Genomic DNA, 26,395 nt, shown 5'->3' on the forward strand with positions numbered 1-26,395 from the left:
TAGTTAAGTTTCACAACTTTTCCAGATGCACATGTCCCTACACTAGTGCTAAATGAACACTTAAAATTCTGGCTGTTTCGTGTAGCACAAACATGTAGGCACCAAATGGCATACAATATACTACTGCCATTTACTTTGATCTACTCACCAGTCCCTCAATCTGGACCTGCTTAACAGCAGAATCTAAATTGCTTGACACAGCTGCTACAGTGGTTTCCCTGCGAGTCGCCATTTTTCTTGGTTACACAGGAAGAGGAAACAGACCTATACACGCCGGAAGAAACATTCAGCTATATACCACAAACATGTGCTGGTGATTCTAGTACTCGCTATTCACGGGAATTTTGCTGTTTACAGGATCTTGTGAGTTATGTGTATATAATTTCTGGTAAATTTATAACATTGTTATGTGACTTGTTTTGTTTTCAGCATTCAAAGGTTAGTTTTGCCAACTTAGCCGACTGTACACACCCCCATGCAGAAAAAAATGTTCGTTTCAGTCGCTGTTCAAAAATATTTTTTGAGCGACTAATCCTTTTTATATGCAGATTCTGTACATATATTGCACCGCTTGCAGGCTTTAGATTTGGCAGTAATGTTTCTGTAGCTTATGAGAGAACACGATTACAAAAGCTGTGTCGTTGTTGTCCCAAATTTGTAAACTTCACCAATCTATAATACAAGTAATTTTGGTCTATCTTGTACTAGCTTTGGTTGAACTGAATTGCTTTTAAAACAGCAATGCTTGTTACAATGACTGTAGCAAAGCTTTGGCACTGTAATGTAATATTAAGAAGAAATTGTTAACTTCGGGGTACAGCTTATGGAGTAGTCGAATGCATCTTAATATCAGTACTTTAAGAAACCCGTTTGCACGTGACATATTTTAATGTATAATTCTTAGTACTAGCTCTTTCATTCTTCCTTTTTCAAACCATTAAAGAGAAACGGATACTACTGGGCGGGGACAATAAGTACCTAAACCGACTCTACATAGTGCTGTCACCTTAGGGTGACGTACTTTGAAAGGGAGTATATATTACATTACATGAATGATTAATTTCAAGTACGGCGTTATTAAGTAATTGGGTACTTTTCCGTTAAACACCTACCAGTTCGCGCTGCTGTTTTTTTATTTTTATTTTACATTTGTTGGCCGGGCTAGTCCAGCTGGATATATGTCCATTTTAAGCAGAGGCCCTGGGAGAAAAGCTCCTCGAAACTACAGTAAAATATATATAAAAAAACAATATTTCACAGGTACAAGTACAATACAAAATTAAGCAATATTATACATGATAGATTATACAGATGTGAGTAGATTAAAATAGAAGGAAATATGTTCACTTCAAAACACATTTGATTGCAGAATCTTATGATGTTTGACTTGGGACAGCAACGATACAGCAGTTTATTTTGCTGGTATTTCAGTAGTGGAGACGAGTTTTGTGTGACAACTACATCTGTTGGATAAGGAACTTCCAAAGCTGAAAAAATGTTTGAAATCAGGATATTAAAGCTTTACGTTCTGTGATGTTACGACACTAAACAATAAGCGGTATTGTTAAATGTTGCACCCATGTGAATGTTATGGAGCCTTTTGTAACATGCATAAAGCATTGCCCAGTATTCTGATGTACATCAGATGTTTCAGGCATCTGCAGTGTGAAATGATTTATTTAAAGCTCAAACAGTGAGTTTTATATCTTGAAGTTGTGAAGGGGGACCCAAAAGTGTGTGTGTCTCTTTCGGCTTTTCCCAGTTAGGGGTCGACACAGCGGAACTCCGTTCTGCTAATGATTGGCAGTAGATTTTTACGTGCTGAGTTGCCAGCCCTGACGCACAACCTTCAAAGAAGGTACGCCCATTCACGCATGTCTCCACACAAGACGCTTTAGCTGAGAATCGAACAGGACAATGTCTTACTGTGAGGCGACAACCCTACCGCAGCACCACCAGGAACCCAAAATTATTGGTTTAAAAATAAACTGAGACTGTTCCCAGCCCAAAATACATGGTTAGTTCTACAGCTTCCCTACTAACTGGTGTATCTGTTAAAGGTTTTTAGCATTTGCATTCTGCCAGCAGTTTAATAATGAAAAGGGACTAAGTCGCTGTGATGGAAATGGGTGCATGTTTCCGGAGAAGACAACAGAGATGGCTATAGATTACCAGTGCTGTGAAGTCAGGAGGCTGCTGTAACTTTAGTGGTTCATGGTACGGGTTTAAAGGAAAGTAAATGCGACGATGCAGTAGGGGGTTAACAGAAAAGGCGAGTAACCTTGCTGTGATGGAAATAGGTGCATGTATCTGCAGAAGACTACAGAGATGGCTACAGTTTGCCTACCACTGCTGTAAAGTCAGGAGGTTGTTGTAACTGAAGTGGTTAGTGGTATGGGTTGAACAGAAAGTAAGCGCAAAGACGTGGTAGGGGTTTAACGGAAAAGTACCAGTGATTGTGTATGATCGTTGGGTGGACCCATTGAGATAAGGACCTATTTATTGAAAAGCTACAGAGTGAACTACCAAGTAAAGAGAGCTGCAAGCACTATTGAAAAAAATTGATGGTTTTAAAACTGTTGTCTGAGATTGGGAATTGTTCTTCCCCTCTGTAACAGCATCAGTATATAACCACTGAAAACTTCATTTCTTTTATTTATTTTATTTTTTATTTATTTATTTTACATTTGTTGACTGGATTTGCCTGGCTGAGCTAGGTGCTCATTTTCAGCAGAGACCCGGGAAGAAGAGCTGTAAAGTGAGATAAAATTATACTACAGATACAAAAACTTAAAAATACATGTGAAAATAGATGAAGGCTGCCAGCCTAGCCAGATTATATCATTTGTAAATATGAATGTTGAACTACAGGTTTGTTTTCTTAAATGAAAAAATATGCTGTGAAATGTTGAACTTTAAACAATGTAGCAACATTGCCCTCTGCTGTAAAGAAAGCGAAGTCGAGCATTTCTTGTCTGTCCTTTGAAGTTAAAATTATTTCATGCCTGTCCCTTTGAAGTTAGAATTTGGAGTCGATGAGTCTGGAGTGAAGCATCCTGCCTATCCTTTTAACTTAAGGAATAATTATTAGAGTTTACATGTGGAATGTATTTTATTGATGTAATTTCCTGCAGGTGCAAGATAATTATGTAGTATCTGTTAGCCTGGGAACACCTGGAAAGTGTAAAATGATGTAATGGGAACAGGGACTGCAATAGCAATTTAAACGAAGAGAATCAGAAGGCATTAAGCATTTTTGTCTAGACCATCCAGCTCACAGCACTGCTTTGCTCACATGTAAGTTATCTTAGACTTGTGTTTTCTTTTAGATTTACTTACAGACTAGAAAGATTAGACTGTGTTTTTCTGTGATGTCACAACTGTACTACTGAATTCTTTTAACTTTCTCCGTGATCTCTGAGCTCTTGACTAGCACTGTTTAGTAAGAAGTATTGTCTTGTGTTTTTATTATTTATTATTAAATAACTTTTCAACTATGGCTGTTTTGTGTAGAGATAAGTTAAAGCTCTAAGAGTACATTGCATGTATATAATGATCCTGTACCAAGTCACTCTAAGCCTTGACTGTTTAGTTATACTACCAATTGGATAATAATATTGCACAGTAATAATTAGACACTCTTTGAAGGGCCTTTAAGTAGCTGATAAATATTAGCTGGGTGGTGACAGTGATTTCTACCATATAGTCTGGGTGAAAGGGGCACAGCTGGAGAACCTGTGCCAGCCTTCCCCAGGAGTGTCTGTGTGGCTGTATAAACACTTATCTCAGTGTGTGTTTCAGCTACTTGGGCAGGGACACGTAGCTCTGGTTGAACAGAGAGGGTGCTGGAGATTTTAGCTTGCCCAGCTGGCTGAGATCTGGACCCTATATCTGTGCTAGTGGGGAGTCTTATTGGGAACCTGGAGAGCAAGGGGATGACCAGCCCCTGACTGACTGTGATCTCTGTGTGCTCTTAAGGGAAATTGCTGTGTGTATTTGTTATCCTTGCCTTCATATACGAGACATCCACTCTGGTGTTAGTGGTGAGGATTTAGGCTCCTTGATTGTTGGGCCAGGGCACGGGCATCACATATTAATTGTTTGGCAGTGGTGGGATATCCGCGCCACATATTAATTGGTTGGCAAATACTAATTGGCCTGTAGTGGTGTGGGTAGAATGAGTCCTGTAGCTTGTGTACAGTGAGCTTTAAAGGTGTTTTGTACTCTAAATCAGCCACGCAGTGGAAACTCTGAGTTCACATCATAATTGTTTTATTTCTTTCATAGTTTAGTATAGCTTAGTTAGTCAGGGTCAGCAGGCAACATGTCAGCAGAGGAGTATGGAAAGCTAAAAAGGAGCTAGCTGGCGGAGATGTGCCAGGCTGGGGGACTGGTGCATGGAAACCTGACTAAGGCAGACCTGATTGCAGCCTTGGTTATAGCTGCATCGGAAAACAGCAACCAGGAGGACAATCAGACAGCCATTGGAGATATAATATCCTCAGATAATGGGCAGCTCACCCTTTCTGCAGTGGATTTAAAAATCCAGCTGGAGCTAAAGAGACTTGAGTATGTAAACAGTATAAAGTTGACCAAGGGCTCTGGGTACGGTTCCTGACCCCCTTACTCCATGGTCAAGCTGTAACTGTATTACCTAAAATGTCTGACGTTGCATGTTTTGATTATACTGTTGTAAAAAAAATTGTCTATTAGAGTATTTTAAGCTAACACCTGAAACATATAAGAAAACGTTTCATGAGCATAGACACAAGGTAGATGAAAGTGTGTGTGAATGTTGCTGAACTGAGCACTTATTTCCTTAGGTGGGTGAGTGGATGTCAGGTCACCACTTTTGAAGGACTGGTAGACCTTTTGGTGAGGGGGCAACCCCTTAGCACTTTGCCTGAGAGCATGAGGATCTGGTTAGCTGATAGACAATGTGCTACTTCAGATGAGTTGAGGAAGAAGGGAGACCTATACCTGGTAAGCAGGGCAGCCCTGCTTAAGAAGGGGATCCCCAGTACTGCTCATGGGTCTAAAGAAACCCATGGTGGGCAGCACAGACTGCCCCAACAGAATCTGCCACTAGCAGAGGAAGCCACTACTCCAGGTACACATCCAGGACCTAGGGTTAAATGTTTTGAATGCAACTAGTGGGGCCCTGGGGGAAAAATGCCAATAGTTGGTTGTCTTGAGACAACAGGGGTACCAAACTACCATCCTGCTGATGTCCTGATAGGGAAGGATGTGGATGAGGCATTACCATGTGCTTATGCAGTTACACACGGTCTGGTAAGAGACGAGCATGTGGGTCTGGTAGCCTGGGGAGATGCAGACAGACTGCATACTTGCAGCTAGGACTGGTGAGGTGGTTACTTCAGGGAGGGAGCTACCCTGTAGCAGTGAGACTGAAGGTGAGCCACATCTGTTTGGGGGTACTGATGGTCCCTTGGACAGAGTGACTACAAAGGTAGAGGTGAGTAGTAGTAGTACCCAGGCTGACAGTGAGGCACCACTTTCAGAGGATGCCAGACTTCCTGTGGAAGGGTTACAAGGAGAGAGCTGAGACAGGCTCAGCTCTCAGACCCTACATTGCAAGGGCTGAGGCAGGTAGCTAGGAAGGCACCTGATTCTCAAGGAAAGGGGGAATCTGTATACTGGGACAAAGGGTTACTATACAGAGAGTGGACCCTTGAGGGAGGGCTAGAAGGTGAGAGAGTACAGCAGTTGGTAGCGCCTAGAGCCTACCATCTGGCACTTCTAGCCATAGCCCATGATATTCCCTTTGCAGGTCATATGGGTATAAAACGTACAAAGAGGCGTATTATGCAGAACTTCTATTGGCCTGGAATTTCCAGAGATGTAACTGGGTACTGCAGGACCTGTGAGCAGTGCCAAAAGGTAGGCAAGGCAGGAGACAAGGTGAGATCTCCTTTGATGCCTTTGCCTGTGATTGAAGAGCCATTTCAGAGGGTAGCTATGGATATTGTGGATCCTCTGAGTACCCCCAAGTTCCACAGGGAAAAAGTATATCCAAGTGGTAATGGATTATGCTACACGATACCCTGAGGTAGTGGGTTTGTCCTCCATTGAGGCAGAGAAGGTGGCAAATGCTTTTGTTAGAGATTTTCAGCAGGGTAGTTTTCCCAAAAGAAAGACTGACTGACATAGGTGCCAATTTCATGTCAGACCTGCTGGCTTGTCTGTGGAAGTCCTGTGGGGTGAAGCACATGAAGACCACCCCCAGACTAATGGTCTTGTTGAGAGGTTAAACTCTACAATCAAGTCCATGCAATGGGCATTTGTAGATCCGTTTAAGAGGGAGTGGGACAGATATTTGCCCCATCTGATTGCTTACAGAGAGGTTCCTCAGGAATCTACAGGTTTTTCACCCTTTGAGTTGCTGTATGGGCATAGGGTCAGGGGACCTCTAGATTTAATTTGAGATGAATGGGAAGGTGAGTGCGAGTCTCACAAGGAGTCTGTTGTGGCATACATCTTAAACCTCAGGACAAGGCTCAGGGAACTCATGGGCTTGGCCCAGAAGAACCTGGCAGAAGCCAAACAGAAAAAGGTGTGGTATGACAGGAATGCTCAAGCCAGAGATTATGCTCTGGGGCAGCAGGTAATGGTTCTTATTTCTGTCAGACACAACAAGCTGCAAGCAGTTTGGGAAGGACCCTACAAGGTGGTAAGAAAGGTAAGTGATGTTAACTACATGGTGGAACTGCTAGGCAGACGGCAGGGGCCAAGTTGTACCATGTTAACATGATGAAACTTGCCATAATAAGTAGAGGCCCTTGTGCTGAACATTTGCAGTGGATTGCAGGAGGAGTCTGAGGGATATCTGGGGACTGATCTCCACAGTGAGGCTCGGGCTGATGCAGTGGAAGGGGAAGCAGTGTCCCAGCAGCTATCTCCTATCCAGGTTTGAGAAATCTGAGCAGTGTTGCAGGAATTTGGGGACATGTTCTCTGAGAAACCAGGATGTACCCACCTAGTGCAGCACCATGTGGATACAGGACCCCAAAGGCCTATTGGGCAGGCCCCTTATAGGGTGCCTGAGCAAGTCAAACAGACTCTGAGGGAGGAGGTACAGGAGATGTTGGAACTAGTGGTGATTCAAGAGTCTAACAGTCCCTGGGCCTCCCCAGTGGTGCTGGTGCCACAGAAGGATGGCAGCACCCCAGGTTCTGTGTGGACTACAGGAAATTAAATAGTCACACAGAGTCTGATGCCTACCCCATGCCTAGGACAGATGAGGCCCTAGAGCAGCTGGGTGGGGCTAAGTATCTTACAACCATTGATCTTACCAAGGGTTACTGGCAGGTGCCTTTGACTCCCAGTGCTAGAGAGGTTAGCCTTTGTGACTCGTTTTGGCTTGTATGAGTTCACAAAGATGCCTTCTGGGATGAAGAATGCCCTAGCAATTTTCCAGAGGCTGGTAGATTGTATCCTAGCAGGAACAGGAGGGTTTGCCCTTGCTTATCTAGATGATATTGCCATCTACAGCCATTCCTGGCCAGAGCTCCTTCAGCATGTCAGGGAAGTGCTGGGCAGACTACAGAGGGCAGGATTGACCATTAAGCCGAGCAAATGTCAGGTGGGTATGGCGGAGGTCTCCTACACAGGATATAGAGTGGGGCGTGGTAAGATAAGGCCAGAACCTGCCAAAGTGGAAGCCATTCAGACATGGCCTGCACCTGTTAATAAAAGCATGTGAGAGCATTTTTAGGGACAGCAGGGTACTGTAGAAAGTTCATCCACATTTATAGTACCATAGCTGCTCCCCTCACAGACCTGACAAGGAAGAACAGGCCAGATAGTGTGGACCCCAGCATGTGAGCAGGCATTCCAGAAGCTTAAAGATGCTTTGAGAGGACTCCCTGTGTTACCCAGTCCAGATTACAGCAAATACTTTGTTGTACAGGTGGATCCTTCAAACCATGGGGTGGGGGCTGTACTTGGCCAGATTTCTTCAGAAGGGGAAGAGCACCCAGTGGTTTATCTCAGTTGTAGTCTCTAACCCAGGGAGGAATTCTAGGCAGCTGTAGAAAAGGAATGTCTAGCCATAGTGTGGGCATTGCAGAAACCTCAGTCTTATCTGTATGGAAGGAAATTCACTGTTATGACGGATCACAACCCCCTAACATGGTTAAACACAGCCAGCCAACAAAATGTCAAGTTGCTAAGATGGAGCTTAGCTTAGAGTTGCAAGCATATGATATGTCAGTGCAGCACCGCAGTGGAAGTAGCAGTGTCAATGCAGATGGGTTCTCAAGACAGGGAATGGAGTTGGTATACTCAGACCAGACCGGCGTTTCTCAAGGGTCACTTGAAAAACTAGCTTGAGTTCTCCAGGGGGGAGATGTGTGAAGATTGGGTGAATATAGATGAAGGCTGCCAGCCTAGCCAGATAGGATTATCTTCTATCATTTGTAAATATGAATGTTGAACTACAGACTTGTTTTCTTAAATAAAAGAATATGTTGTGAAATGTTGAACTTTAAACAATGTAGCAACATTGCCCTCTGCTGTAAAGAAAGCTAAGTCAAGTATTTCTTGTCTGTCCTTTGAAGTTAAAATTTTTACATGCCTGTCCCTTTTGGAGTGGATGAGTCTGGAGTGAAGCATCCTGCTTATTGTTTTAACTTAAGGAATAATTGCTAGAGTTTGCATGTGGAATGTCTTTTATTGATGTAGTTTCCTGCAGGTACAAGATAACAATTACGTAGTATCTGTTAGCCTGGGAACACCTGGAAAGTGTGAAATGATGTAATGGGAACAAGGACTGCAATAGCAATTTAAATGGAGAGAATCGGAAGGCATTAAGCATTTTTGTCTTGACCATCCAACTCGCAGCACTACCTTGCTCATATGTAAGTTATCTTAGACTTGTGTTTTCTTTTAGAAATAGTTAGAAACTAGAAAGATTAGACTGTGTTTTTCTGTAATGTCAGAACTGTACTACTGAATTATTTTAACTATTTCTCTGTGATCTCTGAGCTCTTGACTAGCACTGTGTAGTAAGAAGTATTGTCTTGTGTTTTTATTATTTATTATTAAATATTTTAAAACCTTTCAGCTGTGGCTGTTTTGTGTAGAGATAAGTTAAAGCTCTGAGTACATTGCATGTATGTAATGATCCTGCACCAAGTCACTCTGATAAGCCTTGACTGTTTAGTTATACTACCAATTGGATAATAATATTGCACAGTAATAATTGGACACCATTTTAAGGGCCTTTGAGTAGCTGATAAATATTAGCTGAGTGGTGACGGTGATTTATACCGTATAGTCTGGGTAAAAAGGGCACAGCTGGAGAACCTGTGCCAGCCTTCCCCCAGAGTCTGTGTGGCTGTATAAACTCTCATCTCAAAGTGTGTGTGTCAGCTACTTGGGCAGGGACATGAAGCACTGGTTGGACAGAGAGGGTGCTGGAGATTTTAGCTTGCCTATCTGGCTGAGATCTGGAGCCTATAGCTGTGCCAGTGGGGAGTCTTATTGGAGACCTGGAGAGCAAGGGAGTGACCAGCCCCGGACTGACTTGATCCCTGTGTGCTCTTAAGGGAAATTGCACTTTACTGTGTGTATTTGTTATCCTTTCCTTCATATATGAGATGCCTTCTCTGGTGTTAGTGGTGAGTATTGAGGCTCCTTGATTGCTGGGCCAGGGCACGGGCGTCACAATACATTTCAGTTACATACACATTAAAAAGAATTGTACATTCAGGAGTACACAAAGTTTCAAAAACATCTATGCAATATTTGCAATGATAGAGAAGTGATGTAGAAAAACCAAAAAGCACTTTTGTGAGGCAAAGCATTTTGAAAAGGAAATGCACATCTAGGATGGACTAATTTTACATTGTTTTCTATTGTTCTCCTGTAGGTTTTTTGTATTATTTGTATCCTATTTTTGTCAGTCTACTGCATTTGCATTTTACTGACAATTTTCATAAAATGAAGGTACAGACAACATCATTGGAGTTAAATGGCCACAGCCGTGTATTTATTACCAGCTTGCTTGCTAATTTTTATTCAGGAGAATATGCACAAAGGTTGCATTTTTTGGGAGGCCTTGTTTGCAGCAGTTTATGCATCACCTTCTTAACCCCATACAATGGTAGTGTCGTTGATATCTGGTCTTATTCAAGATCAGATCAAGGGCCCATTATTTCTATATACATATAGTTAAGACCTAGGCCATCTTATAGTCTGCCAAGGGGGAGCCAGCTAAAATTCCCATGATCTCCTCCAAGACCAGGATGTCTGGCAAGCTAGTCTCAGACCTTCCACCCCCCAAACACATTGGTCTCCTTTGCCAACCCTGCCTACTGCTCACATAATTGCAACAGCCTAAATACCTTCCTGTACCCATTGGAGAACCTAAAAACCCTGTGCGGAAAAACAAATTCTTTCTTGACCCCTAATGTGATCACCCTTTAGGGTTAGGGTTACCCTTCCTATCCTCTGATTCTGCTGTAGGTGTCCCATATTTTTAAAGCCTCCAGATGTGTCTCCCTTGCTTTTATATTTTGGTGGGCCTGAATGGGAAAAGGCTGTCCTGGAGATCTTCTTACAGGAGACTTATCCCGATGGGAGATGACCCTTTCTCAGCTTTCCCCGAGACTGCCTCCTCCCACTTCAGTCTTTTTACACCTTTTTGACCCATTCCTTACTCCATCCCTCACCTTCCCTTCCCAAAACACTGCCCTGAGCTGTCCCATTTCAAAATAAGCCATACCTGCTAGTTGATAGCCGATCTGTATTGTGTGAGACTAGGAATAGCTCTTACCTCTCTCATTATATAACAATTCAAGACATCATTTATTTTATGGGTTTTTTTTGTACTTTTATCAGCTAGAATTTTTGCATTATTTCCACCATAGCTTTTTTTCTATCATCTATAACATTTCTGCTTACCAACAAATTTCAAGACGCAGACAACATCATTAGAATTAAATGGCTGCAGCCATGTATTTATTGCCAGATTGCTTGCCAATTTTTATTCAAGAGATGTCTGCAAAGGCAGGATTTTCTGGGAGACCTTATTTGCATCATTTTATCCATAGTTACCAAGCAAAAGCTTTGTAGTTATCTGGCCCTATTCTACAGCACATCAAGGGCACATTATTATCTATAATTCCATTCCTGTATAGTTTACACGTAGGCTGTCTCTCAGCTTGCCTAGGGAGAGCTGTATAAAAAGTCTGATTCTTTCCCCTGGGGTTATGCATTCTGTGGTAGGACTGGCTAGACACTCACCCCCACCCTTTTTTTTTTTTTTTTTTTTTTTTAACCTGGGACTCCCTTGCCATTCTTGCCTTCTGCCACAGAGTGTAGAATCCACCCCCTTCTGCTAAGTACGTCTCATTAACGATTCTGCAACCCTGCACTTAAGTATGCATGAGACATCACCAATCCACGCTTTTTCTAACAAGTGGGTCACGTCCACATAGTGCATTTGTGGCCATTTTCCATCTAGTAGTTTATCTGACTTTACATGCAAGTTATTATCAAATGTAATGCATCAGTCCTATTGCATGTTTTCCTTAAGGCTGATGTGCAAGTAGCATTAAAACAGCCAATTTTAGTAAAAAAAAGCACTGCATTACAGCAGTGAAAACACAGTCATGACTCAAGCTGCTATATTTAGCAATTATGTAATCAAAGTTTTTGCAGTGCATTCTACACACAAATATTTTGTTACATTGTGATGGATGCAAAATTTAGAAATGGACCAAGTGAGTAAAGCGGAATTTAAGCAGTAACTAAATGTTAAAAGCCAAGCATTAAGGCAGATGGAAATGGTTTGTGATGGGTAGTTAAACCGTCTAATGAAGTGGATATAAGAGCATAAGAAATGTGGAAGGAAAGTAACAAAATTATTTAGTAGTATTAGTAAAAGTTTAAAATGTTGATGAGAAATGGGGGAAGGCAAAGCTATGTGATAAGATATATAGTTATATGCATCAGTTTAGTAAAGTAGCTGTTAAACAATTTTTTTTTATTATTATTATATAATAATCCCAAAGCTCAAAAATTGAGAAGTTGCTGGACCATCTGTAAGATGGACCTGAAAAACAAAAGATGTTTTCCCATTTGTCAGTTGTTTGTACAGTTGTGAACCTCACCATGAGACTGGCATTCAACTCATCTGATGGTTCGTGCCAAGCTGCAGCTGCTAACTTTACCGTTTGCTGGCTTGAGTTGTTTTGGTTTACAGACTGTGCAGAAGCTGTCGGTGACATTCTAAATTTAGCTTTTTAAGGTTCCATTGATTTTTTTTTGTACCCAGCGTTAAATCCCACCTAGGGAGCATTGAGAGAGAGGGCAAAATCCTCACAGCTGTTGGTGTCAAATTTCAAAGTCTGAAGTGTCCCTTTGATATCAAAACCACAAAATAAAACTTAAGGCTAGCAAATGTATGACTGCCTTTATTGTAACTATCGCATTGGCAGCACACTCCTGAAAGCTGATCCTGTAGTCATGTATCTAGGTATCTGTATTTTTTCATTGCACAACTTGTATCTAAGGTACAGGGATGCAGTCAGTTCACTGCACTCTGCTCTCATTAGACTGGTCATTGAATAGGCTGTCCCTTTCACTATGTACCTGAACAAACACTTATCAAAACTGGAACAACCATAACACTTTCACATTAGAAGATGAAGAGCTTCAATCGTAAAAGCTCTGCAGACTGCCTCATAATCCTTTCCTTCTTATCTGTATCATACAGGCTATTAAGAGGTAGAGCCTCAACAGACCCTATCCAGTCAGACCTATGATACATTCACAAGTCCAGTGGAAGCATGAACACTTGCTTAAGGAATCTCACTCTCTCTTGCAATATAAATAGAACATGTTTGAGAGTATTCTGTTCAAATGCCAGTCGGATGACTGGATGGGAAACCATAAATTTACCCCCAGTTTAGCAGCCATGTCTTTTACTGATATGGGCAACAAGAAAATGTCTCACCATATCCTTTTTCTGTCTGCCTTTGGGTTATTCATAAATAACTTCCATCTATCCATCCATTCCCATTTTGCACATGGAATAGGGGTGTCACTTCCGCAGTGACTATCATCTCTAGCTAAAGTTTACACCACCGGGTGGCTAGTCCTGCCACACTAGTTCATTTGCACCACTGGCTCATGCGCACATTCTCGCCTACGGCCAATTTAGAGTGTCCATTTTACTTACTGCATGTCTTTGAAACGTGGGAGAAACTGAAGTACATGTAGGAAACCTATGTGACCACAGGGAGGATATGCAGATTCCACTCAAAAGGCACCCTGCACTGATTCAGTAGCTCAGTCTGTTAAATTCATAAACATCATAAGGACTAAAAAACTAACAGAAGAATGTAAGGCTAAGCATCTTAACGTCCTCAAAGGTAAATAGCATAGTAAGTACTTAATGAACCTATATAGTAATTCTGATAAACCCTACTGTGCCCTTAGTAAGTTTGGTTTCCCTTGCTCATGCCTCAGCTCTTGAAAACTCTTCATCTGCAGCAGTCCAGGGGCCTATCTTTTCCATATTTTTGGCAAGCCCTATCTTGATGTGTACTCTGTGTCTAACTGCATGGTTTGTCCAAGTCCATTAATGGTCAGTTATCATGTCTTTCCAAATTATCAGGCTTCCGGGAAGAAGTAATACTAGAAAAACCTACAAAAGGAAGAGGACCTGTTGTTTTTTTTTTTTTTTTTTTTTTTCCCACATAGGTTTCCACCAAAGGTCTTGACCCTTTTATAGTACCTATATCTTCAGTATTTAGCTGCTGTGTCCAGCTTCCGCCAAGACTCTGATTCCTTGTCATTAGCTTCTATAAAGGTGAGCAAAGTCTCTCTGTATGCTACTTTGCAAATGGAATTAAAAAATACATATCATCTTTCTCTATGGAATCTCTATTTTATGTTGAAAAAAAAATCAACTTCCCCCTTTCCGTCGTAGCATTAAAGTTCTTATCCTAGAAAACGTTTTTTTGTGGTCATGACTTCAGTCAGAAGAATTACCGAATAGCAGGTATTATCAATAACACCCCTTTCCTATTCTGCATAAGGGTAATGTCTCCCTACATGCCAGGCATTCCTTATAAGTTCATAAGTAAGTACTAGGCTAGCTGCCTCTTTGGGCCATTTTGTGCTTGAATTAACCTATCCCATTTACTTAGAGATTGGTCTTACCCATCCCATGGTCGAAAATTATGTATTGCCCCTAATGAGAATAACTGAGATCATAGCATAGATAATTTGAGGGGACCCATGCATGGCATAAAGCATTTAGGAGCTGCCTGTATCCATTAGTAGTACAGGGGGCAATCCTAGGGTAAATTTTCTGTTTTCCTACCATAGATCCAAGTTACACTTGAATAAAGAACTTAATGAATTTTGTTTTATGTGGAAAGAAAGGCTTTTCTAGAGCAGCGGTATCCTCTGGGTATACACATGTCCCTCCAAACTGTTCTTTTGATGTTGCAGAAGAGGTTTAGATCCCTAGACAAAGTATTTCTGATCCCATTTGACTTGCGGATGTGCAGTAAATCCGTCACTCTGGGGTCAGAGGATGCCTTGTATGCCAGACACAGGTCACCTTTTAGCAGTCTGTAGGAGACATATTATAGTGACAGGGCTTTGATTTGGTCCATGTAAGACCATGTAGGTCATGCCAAAGGTCTTATTTTCGGCTTTTCCCAGTTAGGGGTTGCCACAGCGGAACTCTGGTCTGCTAATGATTGGCAGTGGATTTTTACGGTGCCGAGGTGCCAGCCCGATGCCCAACCTTCAAAGAAGGCACACCCATTCACACACGCACCTACCTGCATATCTTTATTGTCACTTGACCATGGGGGGGACATGCAGACTCCACACAGAAGGTGCTCCAGCTGAGAATCGAACCGGAGAACCTCTTGCTGTGAGGCGACAACACTAACCACTGCACCACCGTGGCCTACAGGTCACGCCAAAGGTAGCTACTAAAATTAATCTTAAACTGCATGTTTTTCCAGTCTTCTTTAACAGTTACTTTTAACTCAGCAAGATACCTTTTTGCATTGTATGGATGTGTGTAGCTCAAATTCTAGCTAGACTGGGCCATGTCTTTTGGGAGGGATCCTCAGCTGTTCGTGTCCTTGTCTAAAAAGAACCTTGTCTAAAAAGAAGCTTGGATGTAAAGTATCCAAAGTAATCTTATATTTTTCATGCAGGTTAATGCCTTCACTCAACCACTCAGATAAGAAGTCTTTGCTGTGTGAACAAACAACCTATAAAGATTACATTGTAACTTTGCCCTGTTTTTAATGAGGCTGGCCCTCCTCATACTGGATAAGAAAGTTAGTACTTAACAATAACTCTGGATGAGCAGATCTAGCCTTTTTAATATACCCATTCTTCGTCAGCCCTGCTTTTTTTCTGACTTGGCATACAGACTTATGCTTACTTTAGTCTTGTTTTTATGATGTGGTAGAGATCTGGAGAGGAAGGCTGTGTGGTGCATTGTGGATAAATGGGAGGAACTTGTTCGCTTGGGAAAGTTTCAAATGCCAAGTTGGTGTAACACTCGGTGGCATTAGTTCTCTTAATGAGGATGAACTAGGTTATCCATTATTCTTATGGTAGGTGCATAACTTTTATGTAACGTGTTGGATTTTGTTTTAACTCCACTTGTAGCATATAAGTATGCAGGATGTGTGAATAACCAAGTAGTTGAATTGCACATGTTTTTCAGACATCACATGTAGTACAGAGAGAACATGAGAGCTTTATTCTGCTTTGTACAGCCAGTCTTGCATTGCAGACCACCAGCACAACTGTGTTTGATTTGGTTTGGTAAATTAATTCATGATATTTCATGAACAGTTGATTTTTCTGAAACACAGCTCACCAGTTTCATGGTGAACGTGGAAGAGAGGTGAAGAAGAGAGTACAGGCAGTGTGAAATGGGTGGAGAAGAGTGTCAGGAGTTATTTGGGACAGACTGGTATCAGTAAGAGTGGAAGGGAAGGTCTGCAAGAGGGTAGTGAGACCAGCTATGTTGCATGGTTTGGAGACGGTGGCACTGACAAGGCAGGAGTCAGAGCTGGAAGTGGCAGAGTTAACGATGTTAAGATTTGCACTGGGTGTGACAAGGATTAACAGGATTAGAAATCCGTATATTAGAGGGTCAGCTCAGGTTGGACTGTTTGGAGACAGTCAGAGAGGCGAGATTGCGTTGGTTTGGACATGTGCTGAGGAGAGATGCTGGGTATATTGGGAAAAGGATGCCAAGGATGGAGCTGCCAGGTAAGAGGAAAAGAGGAAAGACCTAAGATTAGGTTTATGGATGTGGTGAGAGAGGATATGCAGGTGTTTGGTGTGACAGAGCAATATGCAGAGGACAGGAAGAAATGGAAACTGATGATCTGCTGTGGCGACCCCTAACGGGAACAGCCGAAAGAGAATAAGACAGCTCACCATTTTCAAATATAATGTAAAATTTATCTTTAGGTGGTTTTGTTCACCTTATCCTCACACTCCTTTTTACATAAGTGTGACAAATCCAAGGGGCGCCAACTCAAGGAGAGGGTCTTATTTTCACTAGTTGTGTAGCTGATGAATTTATCATTCGGTTGTTTGTCTTTTTGGCTTTTTCCTGTTAGGGGTCATCACAGCGGAACTCCGGTCTGCTAATGATTGGCGGTAGATTTTTATGATGCAGAGTTGCCAGCCTGATGCCCAGCCTTCAGCGAAGGCACGCCCATTCACGCATGTCTTTCGGAGGCCACTCGACCTCGGAGAGGACATGCAGACTCCACACAGAAGACACTCCAGCCGAGAATCGAACGGGAGAACCTCTTGCTGTGAGGCAACAATGCAACTGCTGTACCACCGCGGCTTCATGAATTTATCATTCGGTAAGTCCTAATATTCCTTCTGTATACTGTAAACCTAAATCATACTCTTTAGTAATTGCTACCTTCAGGAAACATTGATATGAAAGGAGAAAGGTGTTTTAATTTTTATTTACTTCATAACTGCTTCTCTGTGAAGTTAAAAGATGTACCGTGTCTCCCAGGTAATGTGTAAACCCCAAATTTACATGTCTGGATTCAGTGGCACTCGGCAGTATCTCAGGTTTATTGTATCCAGTGTGCTTAATTCAATGGACTTTCTTATTTCGGTCTCCTACAGTATTAGATATCTTCTTGTTATGAAGAGTTAAGGAAATCTTGCTATAAAACCAGTCACATTTAAATTTTCATTGTTTGTTTTACTGAAGTGTGATTTTTTTGTAAACTCTTAATTTCAGCAGAGCATGAAGAACTGTTAAGATGAAGATCAAGCGACAGAAGCATGCAAAGAAGAACATTGCATTTTATAAGTACAATTTTAGTTTTCGAGAACCATATCAGGTTCTGGTTGATGGAACCTTTTGTCAGGCTGCACTGAAAAATAAAATACAAATCAAGGAGCAGCTGCCTAAGTACTTCATGGGAGAAGTGCAGTTATGTACTACCAAGTAAGTTTTTTGTTGGTTTCTTTTTATTTATTCAATGGTTGTAATGCATACACGTCTTTTCAATGGAAAATACAGGTGTTTTGGCTGTGACTTAATGTAGGCAACTAAAGTTTGTTAATGAGAGAGTTACTGGAGGGCTGGCTAGGATGGGAAGACTTGAGAGCTTTTTGTGATGCCAGGATGAGTTGAGATTTCATTTGTAATGGCTATTGTTTTGTAGCAGTGACACAGTGACTAGGAGCTTAATAGAACTCTTTGCATCATGTTTTGTGTATGCACATGCATGTATTTCTGTATCATCTGTGTTTAACTGAATATTTTAAGTGGTCCAGTTACTCCTTTCAGTCATAACCCAGGTAAAAAGGCATACAAACAATGGAACAGTAGATATTCTCTTCCACACTTTTCTGAGGGCATAAGTAACAAAGTTTAAGTACATTTTTAAGGGTTTGTAAACAAAAAACACAAAGTTTTTCTTTGGTGGTTAGTTTGCACACAAGTACAATAAGTGCTTTTACTTTGAAGTGTCTCATTTTGTATATTAATTTAATCATTTGAATGCACAGTTATGAACCCATTCATCTTGGCTGTGCTGCATGTTAAAAAATATTTGGGTAGAGGGGCATAATGTAAGTTAGCCGTTTTCATGTTTATAAGGTAGTCCATCTGTATACTTTATTCATTTTATTTAAGGTTGTTAATTGGGTGGATGAGCTAGATAGTCCTAATTTTCTTTTCAGCCTGAGTCCTGGCTTTTTAAGGAGTATTCATACTTGCATACAAATTTCTTATTTATGTTGGAAGAATGAGAAATTTTATGTAAAGTGTCAATCACAAAAGAATAAAAAGAAAAAATATGTGACAGTGTAATGATAAATATGTAACGAGGTGCTGCTCCTGAGGTGTAGAGAGGTAAAGCCCTGACTGAAGTCCAGGTATGATTAGTGGATCGGGTAACTGGGGCAGCAGGGATGGCATAGACTTGCTCATCCTGGGTGGGAAGGTGCTCGTCTATATCTGTTCCTAAGGGGAATGTGGTCTGTAGTGGGGAGTTGCCCACAGATGTTTTGGTGAGAGTGGGGAAAGGGAAGTGAGTATGGTATGTAAACAAAAATGCCGCTGGATGGAAGCAAAGACAGCCAAACCTCCGAGCTGCCCTTAGGATCCATGGCCATCCCTCATAATTCTGGAGTTAGTTAGGGGGGTATGAGGCTCTCTAGTAGTCCCTGTGTGGATGTGGGCCACTGGGTCCAAGCCAGTAAGAATGCTGTGCGGGGGGAGGGCAAACAAAAAAATATATACTTAACAGATTGGTATAGATGAGTAATTTACTTCCTACATAAGAATTATGTGCAAGAAATTAGTTATAGTAAGTTTTACTTACACAGTAGTAGATGTTTAAATGATTAATGTTGCAGTAGCTTGTGCTGTGTGGGTTATATTTTTGTCAAGGATATAACAGTTGGCTAGCTTCCAAAGTTTCTGGGCACCTTCCTCTCACCCAAACTGTCAGGCAGCTCAAACTGAGGTGTTTAAACGATAGATTGGGCAGGAAGCCCTTCAGAGTTTTTCTGCCAGCAGATAGGGGGAAGAGGCTGAACTCTGAAAGGATAATGATAGGAACAACAAAAATAAATATCCACACCCTAGAATACAAAAAAAAAAAAATCACCAAAAAAACAAGGGGGGGGGTGGAAGGAGGGAGGAGAGGCTGCTGTAGCATTGATCACTGCAGCATCTGAGTTTTACTTACACAATTGTACTATGTTCATCATATCTATCACTGCTGCAGTATCTGGGAGGTGGAAGAAGAGTCTAGTAGCTCCTGGAAAATAGTCTTAGCAAAGCTTGATCTGGACCTAGAGATAAAAATCAAGCTTATGGTGCTTAGTGAAAAGTATGTAGAGAGGACAAAGTAGCCACTTCTGAAAAACAGTGCTTTCCATAAAGCCATCAGTGAAGCCAAGACCTTGGTAGAGTGAGCTTTGACCCTGCCTAGAATAGATTTGTTATGGTGAGTGTAATAAAAGGTAATAGACCATTTCCAAATAGTTGTATAAGGCTGTTTTGACACAGGTTGTCCCTCCTCCTTATCCTCACAAGAAATGAGCAATTGATCTTAAAAAAAATTAGTTCTGTCAAGATGGGTAGTACCAGAGTTGCTTATGGCCATCCAGTGTATGGAGTATCCTTTCTACCTCATTTTTACATTCAGGAAAGCAAACTGGGAGATAGTATAGCTTAAAGTAAACTCTGATGCCACTTTGGCCATAAAAGAAAGCTTAGTTCTCAAAAGAAATCCTGTGCCTGTGGAAAATGAGATCGGGTTGACTCTCCACAAGAGCTTGCAACTCAAGATACCCTTCTTGCAGAGGTCAGAGCAATCAGTAAAACTGTTCCATATTAAGAACCTCAAGTCAACCAGATTAGCTGGTGCAAATGGAGCAGGTGTTAGCTTCTGTAACACCAAATTAAGATCACAATGGTTTTCTTGGAGACCTCTTATGCAAAACCCTTCAAGAGCATTTTCATAGGTTTTGTAGGTGATTACTAGGCTAATTGCACAAGAGCTTTTACAAGCTTTGCCAATAATACCCAGGATATTACAGTATTGTATCTTACTACCCCATCCCGTATCTAGGGAATTATCAGGGTGGTGGGTCTTTGGGTGTTGGAGCCCTGAATTATTTTACAGACTGCCTCTGTCCATAAGGGACATGTGCAGTACCCCAGGAGTGAATTTATGGTCCCCCCATTTATTTATCCAAATTCATTTTTTAAGAGCGTGAGGGGTGGGCTTTGTTTTACGAAGATAGGAAGTTTATTACATAGACGAGGTAGCCTTTCGGATACAAATCTTTCTCTAGCAAGTTCTGTTAGTCACAAATAAGGATCAGGTCCATGAAACGTGTGACTCTCGTATAATTTTTCTTGCGAATATGTAACATTTTTTATCAGGGCCTGATCAGAGAATGCCTTGTAGGTCATGCTTAAGTCTCCTCTGCACCTTGTAAACTCCTGGTTCTGTCTCTGTAGCTCCCCCAGGATAGGCCACTTTTGCATACCACTCTTGTTTACTAACACACCTTCTAACCCTTGCTTAACTAATTTATGATTAGTTCTTGAGGCTAAGAGCTGAATGTTTTTCACACCTTCCGGATGATTGTTTATATATCAGCTGCCAGTCTAGATATCTCTGCATATTTGATAATACTTTGTACATAACTGTTAGTTTTACTTGGTGTTACAGTTGTAATGTCTAACACCTGTTTAATTGTCTTTTTTTCAATATGTAGTACTTTACTTTTGTTAATATGTGGTACTTTTACTATGTTACTTTATGACTTGGAGCGTATCTCCCCTGGCCTCCACTGAAAAAGGACACATGTCCAGCTGGACTTTCTGGTAAACAAATATAAAATAAATGAAGTAAAGGGATAGGGCTTTTAGTCTGTCTGCATAAGACGTGTGTCTTATGCTTTGTATTTTTTTAGTGAGAGACCTTTGGGGCTGCTCCTGTTGGTGTAAGTGCCTGATTAGTACATGCAGAAGGGAGCATTGTACTCAATTTTATGGGATGGATGAGGGTCTGGTACAATGCCATGCTTTTACTTGTAAGCTGAGCCACACAGAAGGATTTTCTCACTGCCGTAGCTACCCAGTGGTCAGAGTTTAGGTTACTATCTGTGTTCCTAGCTCCCTCACCACTGGGTCTACTTTTGGGGGTGTGGTATCATTATTATACTTTGCAGGGATATTAGATGTAAGGAAGGGTATGATTACACACTTTTCAGCATTTAATCTCAGACAATGGTTTTGGCACCAGTTGGTTGTCATTTTTAGACCTGTGTATAGGATGTCGTCATCATTTGGGGATTCACTGTTTACTCCCAGCTTGCAGTCGTCGACCAGCTTTGTTAGCCAGAGGCCCCTAACGTTGCCCTTCACATCAGAGACATGTATACCAAACAGGAGGAGGTCCCAACAGTGATCCTTGTGGGACACTGCTAGTAACAGGTTTCTTATCAGAGGTGGATTCACCTGTTCAGACAACTTGTGTCCTGTCGAGATTTATCTGAGGATGTGGGGGTTTATGCCAAACTCAGTAAGTTTATTTATGATCTTCAAGTGGGGGATTGTGATGAAAGCTTTGGTCAAGTCTAGTTAAGTAGTGTGTACTGTTTTCCCCTTATCCATGGCCCTGGTGACTTTCAAAGAAGTCCTTCAGATTTCAGCTGGCAAGACCTCCCTTTGACAAAGCCAAATTGGGTCTGGTCCAGTGTTTGGAGAGTGATAATTCTCTTCATGGCCTTGCAAATAAGACAGGTCAAGGTTATTGATCTGTAGTTCCCTGGGTCAGACTGCATTGAAACAGGAGGATCCATGAGCAAACATGCTGAAATGGCTGATAAATTAACCTTGACAAAGGAATAAGAAAGGCCATAGAACAGTAACATGCACAAATATTGCAGACCAGAAAGCAACTAGACCCGAATGAGTGCTGGTTATATTGTTGGCACCAACTAGGAAAACTTTTCCACTTGCTATTGCATGATTTTTTTTTAGTAGCAAGCTTTCTTGCTTACATTAGTACATGATGCATGTACTTGGTAAACAGGTGCCTTAAAGGAATGTTAAGATCCTGTCATCCAGGCAGTCAAGTTGAAAGTTGATTGGTGTCAAGGTGTATCCTACACCCCTGTTGTGTGATTAGATATAGTCTGTGAAGAAGCTTGTGGTTATTGCCTCTGGCAATTTCCAAAAGAACAGGGAACCACAGTTTCCAGGGTCAGAAGGGAAGTCCCCACAGTGATCTTGGGGGAATTCCTTCTGAATCTTTAGAAGTACTCTGGATATTAGTAGAAAGGGTTGAAAATCATAGAGGGACATTCTTGTTTAAGGAAAAAATTAGGCAAGAAAGACTTTGAATGTTCTCCTGGAATCCCAGCTTTTGTGTAAGAGGTCTCTCACCGAAAAGAGACCGTCTTGACACTTTGAAAAAAGCCACTGCAAAGATGAGCAAATTTGTCTAAATATGGAAATATGTGGATACCCTCTAGTCTGCAGTGCCTATAACTGGAGCCAGACACTTTTGTGAGCACTCTTGGAGCATGCATAGCCCATATGGTAAAGCAGAGAACTGACAATGTAATCCAGGCACAGACTACCTTGAATGTCTGAAGTCTGGACAAATAGGGATGTGATAAGCATCTTTAAATTGTATTGTTGCCCGGTAACTTGAGAGGAAGAAAGGGGTAACAGGTTGTGAAGCATCGATGTTTTGAGTTTGGGCCCTATCACAAACCGGTTTAGGAAAGACAGATGAAGAACTTGTCTCCAAGAATGTTCTTTCTTTGACACTAGGAACATCCTTGAATAAAAAAGCGCTTCCTCGCTTGTGAAGGAGGAACTGGTTCTTTCACTCCTTGGGGACAGCATGTGATGCAGTGGAAACGATGAGGAATGATTATCTGTTGCCAAAGAGAAACAGATTCAGACTTTTTGGAAGTAAAAAGGGGCCAGGGTGGGAGGGTTTCACAAGGTCTCTTGAGTAGTCATTCAAACTTATTGGATTGTCCTTGGTTTTGGGAGGTTTGAGACTTTTTTGGATCCCCCTAACCATTCTTAAACATGTCTTTACATGTATTTTGTTGAGACTGTTTGTTCTGTTGTTGTTTTTTTAACAAAATTGGATGACGAGATGGGCTGAAATTCTCAGAGATTCTCTGGATCAGTTTGGCCCTTTTCATCACACTTTTTGACCACCTCTGCAGCAGAGACAACAAACACTGAATCTGTATTCAAGGGAGAATTTAAAGTCTCTCATCTGGGAAAATACTGAGAATGCAGCCTCCTCAAACGGTACCAGTGGCCCTAGCCTTGAAAGAAGTATCCAGAGTCGTATACACACACACTATAAATGATGAGTAGTGACCTGTGCAAAAGAAGAAACTTATTTAAAGCAAATGTTCCTCTTACTTTCAGACTTTGTCATAACAAATTTTTAACATTTGAGCCTAACTACTCAAAATTCTGAAAATCAAAGTTGTAGAAGGAAACGCTTTTCCCAATGCCTCTCAATTAATTTCCCATCCTTCTCAGAGTTGGATTAGAATTAAGTACTTAGCAGCAGTGAGATCAACTAAACCTGTAGCTGCTGGGCCAGGCTTGGGGAAGTATGTGTAAACATTAAAGACCAAGGAACTTGCCTTCCTTTTTAGGGGCAGCTGGCTATCAGAAAAATTAGAAACGGTAACGCACATATCCTCTCAAACAGACTGAACAGGGGGAATGGGTGTAGTTTCTTGAAAATCCTTCTGTAACAACTCTTACTATATTGGGGGGAATGAGAAATCTCAGCTTTCTCCCATGGAAAACACTGGCACATTCTAGCAGTAGTCTCTGAGAAACCTCCACAAGAAGAATCAAAAATTGAGCTCTCTTGAGTCTTGATTAGAAATCTAAGGGAAAAAACTCTGTATCCATCCCTGCATCTTCACGTTAAGATTCAGAATTTTTTTTAACACCTTTAATGAATTATCACTTGTGACTTATGCACATTTATATAGTAATGAAACTGTATTAAGTTAAAATTAACAAACTTGCTTATAAATATATGCTCCACGTGCATTGCTGTATGTCACCCTAGGCAACATTACATAAATTATTCAATTCCTTTTTTTTTTTTAAAGAAGTGTCTTTATGCAATCCTACATTTATATAAATGAAAATAAATCCCACCGACACGATCCTAGTTGTAAGCATTTTACATCAAAAATCATATTGACACTCTCAGTTGCAAACATTATGCATCACTTCATTTTCAGTCAAACGTTACATAGCTCATTTAAGTCCTGCCTTCTTTTAAACCTCATTCCTCCCCTGTATGTATTGTTTCCACAATTCCCATTTTTTCTTATGTAGTTTGCCTCTGCCTTTTTTAAAATATCTCAATTCCAGTTTTTTTATCTCTGTTACTATATTCACAACTTCTAATATAGTTGGTTAGACATCCACAAGGATGTGTACCAAGTCCCTTGCTGTTCACCCTGTTAAGACATGAATGTACAGCCAGGTACAATACAAATCACATCATCAAGTTTGCTGATGACACAATGGTGGTGGGCTTCATCAGTAATGATGATGAAACAACTTATAGAGATGAGATGGAACAACTGATTACCTGGTGTGGAAATAACTTGGAACTAAATGTGAACAAGACCAAAGAGATAATTGTGGACTACAGGAAAAATCGCAAGGAACATTGTCTCCTCACCATCAATGGAGAAACAGTTGGAAGAGTGAGAAGCACAAAGTTTCTGCGAGTGCACATTGATGGGGACTTGTCTTGGAACACAAATAAAAATGCCATAGTCAAGAAAGCGCACCAGAGATTGCACTATTTAAGAAGGTTGAGGAGAGTGACTCTTCTATTGACAGTTCTCGTTAACCTCTACAGAGGTACAATGGAAAGCATCCTGACAAACAACATCATAGTATGATATAGAAGTTGCTCTACCTCCTGAGCACAAATCCCTCCAGAGAGTGGTGCAGACAGCCGAAAGGATCATTAAGACCACCTATCCATGACTTGTACTTATCCAGATGTCTCAAACAGGGCCAGAGGAATAATTAAAGACTGCACTCGCCCTGCTTACAAAACTGTTCCTGCATCTATCATTCGGAAAGTGCTTCTGAAGCATACATTGCAGAACTGAGATTCAGGAACAGCTTCTTCCTTAATGTCATCAGACTACTGAACTCGCGTAACCACTGCACTCCATGATGTCCAACTGGTCAGTAGAAACTGTCTCAAATTGTGTGTGAACCTGGTTACCAGTCTCGCCTAATACTTAGTGCAATATTCACTATGACTTTAACTTATAGGCAGTAGCATTGCAATAAAATATCTTTCAGTGCAATACATGCAAATTCGTAAATTAACCATAGTGCAGTACTCTTAAGGTCCATGGTGCAGTACTCTGATGTTCACAGTGCAATAGTCAAATGTCTCTTTCTGTGCAAGGATTAATGCAAAGTACCTGTGCAATACTAAAGCCTCATGCAAGTAAGTGTTCAGTTTGAAAAGTGTTTAAATATGTTTCTAATTATGTGCAATATTAGTCTGTCTACCTGCATGTCTGTGATGTAATAGCTAGGTGTTATATGTGTAAATAGTCTCTATGTTGTCTGCACACTGAGTCCAGAGACACAGAATTTTAAGTGTTTCTACTTGTGTGATTTCTGAATGACGACAAAGTTGACTTTGACTAGATTTTGATTTCCATGTTCTAGTAACCGCTTCTTTGGCGGCCACCATAATTAGAGACAGCAAGGCCTTACCATGTCTAGGCAATTCCTATTCTGTGTCCTAGCTCAGAAAAATTGTCTCCCTCGTCACGTCAGTCTGCCCAATCATCTCCAACAGTGCATCCAGTAGGGAACCCGGAAAGTCCGCCAACTCACTGCACTCCCAGAAAATATTTTCCCAATTACTTTCTTCCCCATCACACCTCCAACATTTGCTGTTTACAGGAGGAAAAATTCTCTGGAGTCTATTTGGAATATAAAAATATCTCTGTAAACATTTCCAAGCAGAAATCCTAAATCTTCTAGATTTTGTTGCATATTTGGTAGAAATACATGCATCCTTTGTTTGTTTGTTTGTTTGTTTGTTTGTTTGTTTGTTTGTTTGTTTTGTTTGTTTGTTTGTTTGTTTGTTTGTTTGTTTGTTTGTTTGTTTGTTTGTTTGTTTGTTTGTTTGTTTGTTTGTTTGTTTGTTTGTTTGTTTGTTTGTTTGTTTGTTTGTTTGTTTGTTGACCGGGAAAGTCCGACTAGGTTCCACAGATCCTGTTTTCAGCGGAGGTCCGGGGAGAAATGCTCCAGAAGCAT

General features: G+C 41.1%; 2 protein-coding genes across 3 annotated transcripts in view; one reads left to right on the plus strand and one right to left on the minus strand.

The window, feature by feature from the left end:
* EIF3H (eukaryotic translation initiation factor 3 subunit H) overlaps positions 1 to 280 on the minus strand; it is an 895,984-nt gene extending 895,704 nt beyond the window's left edge. Inside the window, exon 1 of the mRNA XM_044067066.1 lies at positions 149 to 280. Coding sequence (XP_043923001.1) covers positions 149 to 232 — 84 coding nt within the window. The 5' untranslated portion in view covers positions 233 to 280. The remainder of the gene's footprint in view (positions 1 to 148) is intronic.
* UTP23 (UTP23 small subunit processome component) overlaps positions 255 to 26,395 on the plus strand; it is a 193,823-nt gene continuing 167,682 nt past the window's right edge. The window contains exons 1-2 of one of the 2 annotated variants that reach the window (XM_044067068.1): positions 255 to 363; positions 17,297 to 17,503. In XM_044067068.1, coding sequence (XP_043923003.1) covers positions 17,316 to 17,503 — 188 coding nt within the window. In that variant the 5' untranslated portion in view covers positions 255 to 363; positions 17,297 to 17,315. Of the gene's footprint in view, positions 364 to 17,293; positions 17,504 to 26,395 lie in introns of both variants that reach the window. The other variant, XM_044067067.1, reaches the window with a different exon arrangement.

Source organism: Protopterus annectens, chromosome 3.part1 (assembly GCF_019279795.1).
Source record: "Protopterus annectens isolate FY-2018-M chromosome 3.part1, PAN1.0, whole genome shotgun sequence".
NCBI classification, from domain to species: Eukaryota; Metazoa; Chordata; order Ceratodontiformes; family Protopteridae; genus Protopterus; species Protopterus annectens.